The sequence below is a fragment of the Manihot esculenta genome, chromosome 13, assembly GCF_001659605.2.
Source record: "Manihot esculenta cultivar AM560-2 chromosome 13, M.esculenta_v8, whole genome shotgun sequence".
Lineage (NCBI taxonomy): Eukaryota > Viridiplantae > Streptophyta > Magnoliopsida > Malpighiales > Euphorbiaceae > Manihot > Manihot esculenta.
The window spans coordinates 3,880,316-3,882,451 of NC_035173.2; the positions used below are offsets into that span (position 1 = coordinate 3,880,316).

The 2,136-nt window shown below is 35.6% G+C and overlaps 1 protein-coding gene across 1 annotated transcript; it reads left to right on the forward strand.

The window, feature by feature from the left end:
- Positions 1-746: 746 nt before the first annotated feature.
- LOC110630085 lies at positions 747-1,634 on the forward strand. Its single transcript, XM_021777400.1, has one exon. The coding sequence runs from the start codon at positions 747-749 to the stop codon at positions 1,632-1,634; it is 888 nt and encodes a 295-aa protein (XP_021633092.1).
- The last annotated feature ends 502 nt before the right edge of the window (positions 1,635-2,136 follow it).

The window sequence follows — 2,136 nt, forward strand, 5'->3', positions numbered from 1 at the left end:
GGATGAGAAATTGAAGTGCTAAATTTGAAAATTTTTTAAAATTTATTTATTTGTATTTATCATAAGCAATATAATTCTTAATTTCCTTGTTTGAAAGAAAAATTCATAAAAAATTTATTTTTTTTCTATGAAGATTTTTTATTAAAATGGAAGAATTAATTTTTTAAAATTATAAAATTTTTACTTTTTAAAAAATAAATTTATGCATAATTTTATAACTATAAAATAAATTATACCAAACCGCAAAAACATATTGCTAAACTTATCTAAAACTTGTTTGTCTTGAAAATGGATAAATTTGTTTCTTTTTTAAATAAATGTATAAATTTTGTTACTTGGACGCAAAAATTTCTCAAAAGTTATGGTAAAAGAAAAAATCCCAAAAGTTTGTATAATACTAACAGAGAAGAACACGTGGACATCAGACAAGGTTCCGCGTACACGTTTACTTTTCAATTTAACCCTAAATATATCGCCGATATATCGGAAGTTTCTACCTAAACATTTCGTCCCCCCTTCCTTCCGCTTTCCCTCTGAGTCTGTCTCTCCCCCACTTCGATTTATTTATATAAACCATGAAGTTGTTGCAGCTTCCACTGCAGAAATCTGAAACGCAAAGCACCAAATTATAACTGCGTTTGCACAATCCCTTCCAACCACCGCAACCGCCACCATTAAATCTCATCACTTTCATACTCCTCTGTGATACCTGTCGTCAAATTGGAAGAAATTGAAGCGTTAGAGAAATGCAGGTGATAAGTTCGAGCCCGGTTGTTTCCTTGAATCAATCTTTCAATTCTTGCTCCGCCACTGATGTAGCAGAAATCGCCAGTAATTTTCAGGATCTTAGCTTGAGTTTGAAACTAAATGAAGTCACAGGAAATGAATTAGAGAAATTTGAGGATGATAAACCGCTACATGATGAAGAAAAAGGAGAGATTGAGGCGGAGGAGGAAGAGGAGGAGGAGTTTAGTTTTGTTTGCATGAATCCTGATGGATCGCCTATATCTGCCGACGATATATTCCAAAACGGTCAGATCCGACCAGTTTATCCTTTGTTCAATACAGACCTCCTATTCGCCGACGGTGATTCGGAAGCTAAAAACTCCTTCACGCCAGCTCTCCTGCCTCCATTCAGAAAGCCGTTTGTGGAAGAGCATGACCACGCCTTGTCAACTTCGTCTTCGGAAGCGGACGAACCGGAGGGGCTTTTCTGCGTTTGGAAAGAGAAAGCTATGGAAGCGTCGCCGAACATCTGTAAAAAGAGCAACTCCACTGGATTTTCAAAACTAAGGAGATTTCGAGAATTGGTCCTCCGAAGCAACAGCGACGGAAAGGACGCTTTCGTATTCTTAAATCATCACAACCATAACGATGACCATAAAAATCATCCTTCAACAGTAGCAGCAGCAAAAGCGAGTACAAAACCGAGAAAGGCAGATAAAAGCGAAAAAATCATGGAGAAAAAGCGACAACCAGAGGTAAAGGGTGAAAAAGCTTCATCGGCGCACGAGAGGTTTTACGTGAGCAATCGGGCGAGGAAAGAGGAGCATAAACGGAAATCGTATCTGCCATACCGGGTCGGGTTCTTCACTAATATAAACGGGTTGACCAGAAACATTCATCCCTATTAACTTTGTGCAATCCCACCTTTTCTTTTTGAGTTCATTAATTTATTAGTTAAAACAACTGTAAAATTGTAAATGGTTGGATATTAGGAATTATGCCCTGAAGACGTTTAGCAATAACTGGCATAATTCTACGCTCTTTTTGTTTAAAAAGAGATTTAAAAAAAAAAAAAAATTGATGGAATTGTATTGAAGCTCATATTTAACTGTACTGTTTGCTTTCCATTTTTTCGGTTTCATCGTTCAGAATCTTATTGAATTTCTGATTATTGCCACTAACTTTGGGGCATATACCGAAGATTTCGAAGAATATTTATAGAAAACTGGTAATTTTTTATATTTTATTTAATTTTTTGTATTTTATTTATTTTTTTTTCTCCATGACAAATTAAAGAAAGTGTTCATTTCATGTGATTGGCTGGTTTCCTATACTTTATCTCTTCCTCTGGGGTCATATGAGTTGGAGTCTTCTCCTGTGGATCTTGATTATTGATGTGAATCAATAGAG

Bases quoted from the DNA above. Each gene is read 5' to 3' on its own strand.
- LOC110630085 (XM_021777400.1), top strand. From the start codon at position 747: ATGCAGGTGATAAGTTCGAGCCCGGTTGTTTCCTTGAATCAATCTTTC.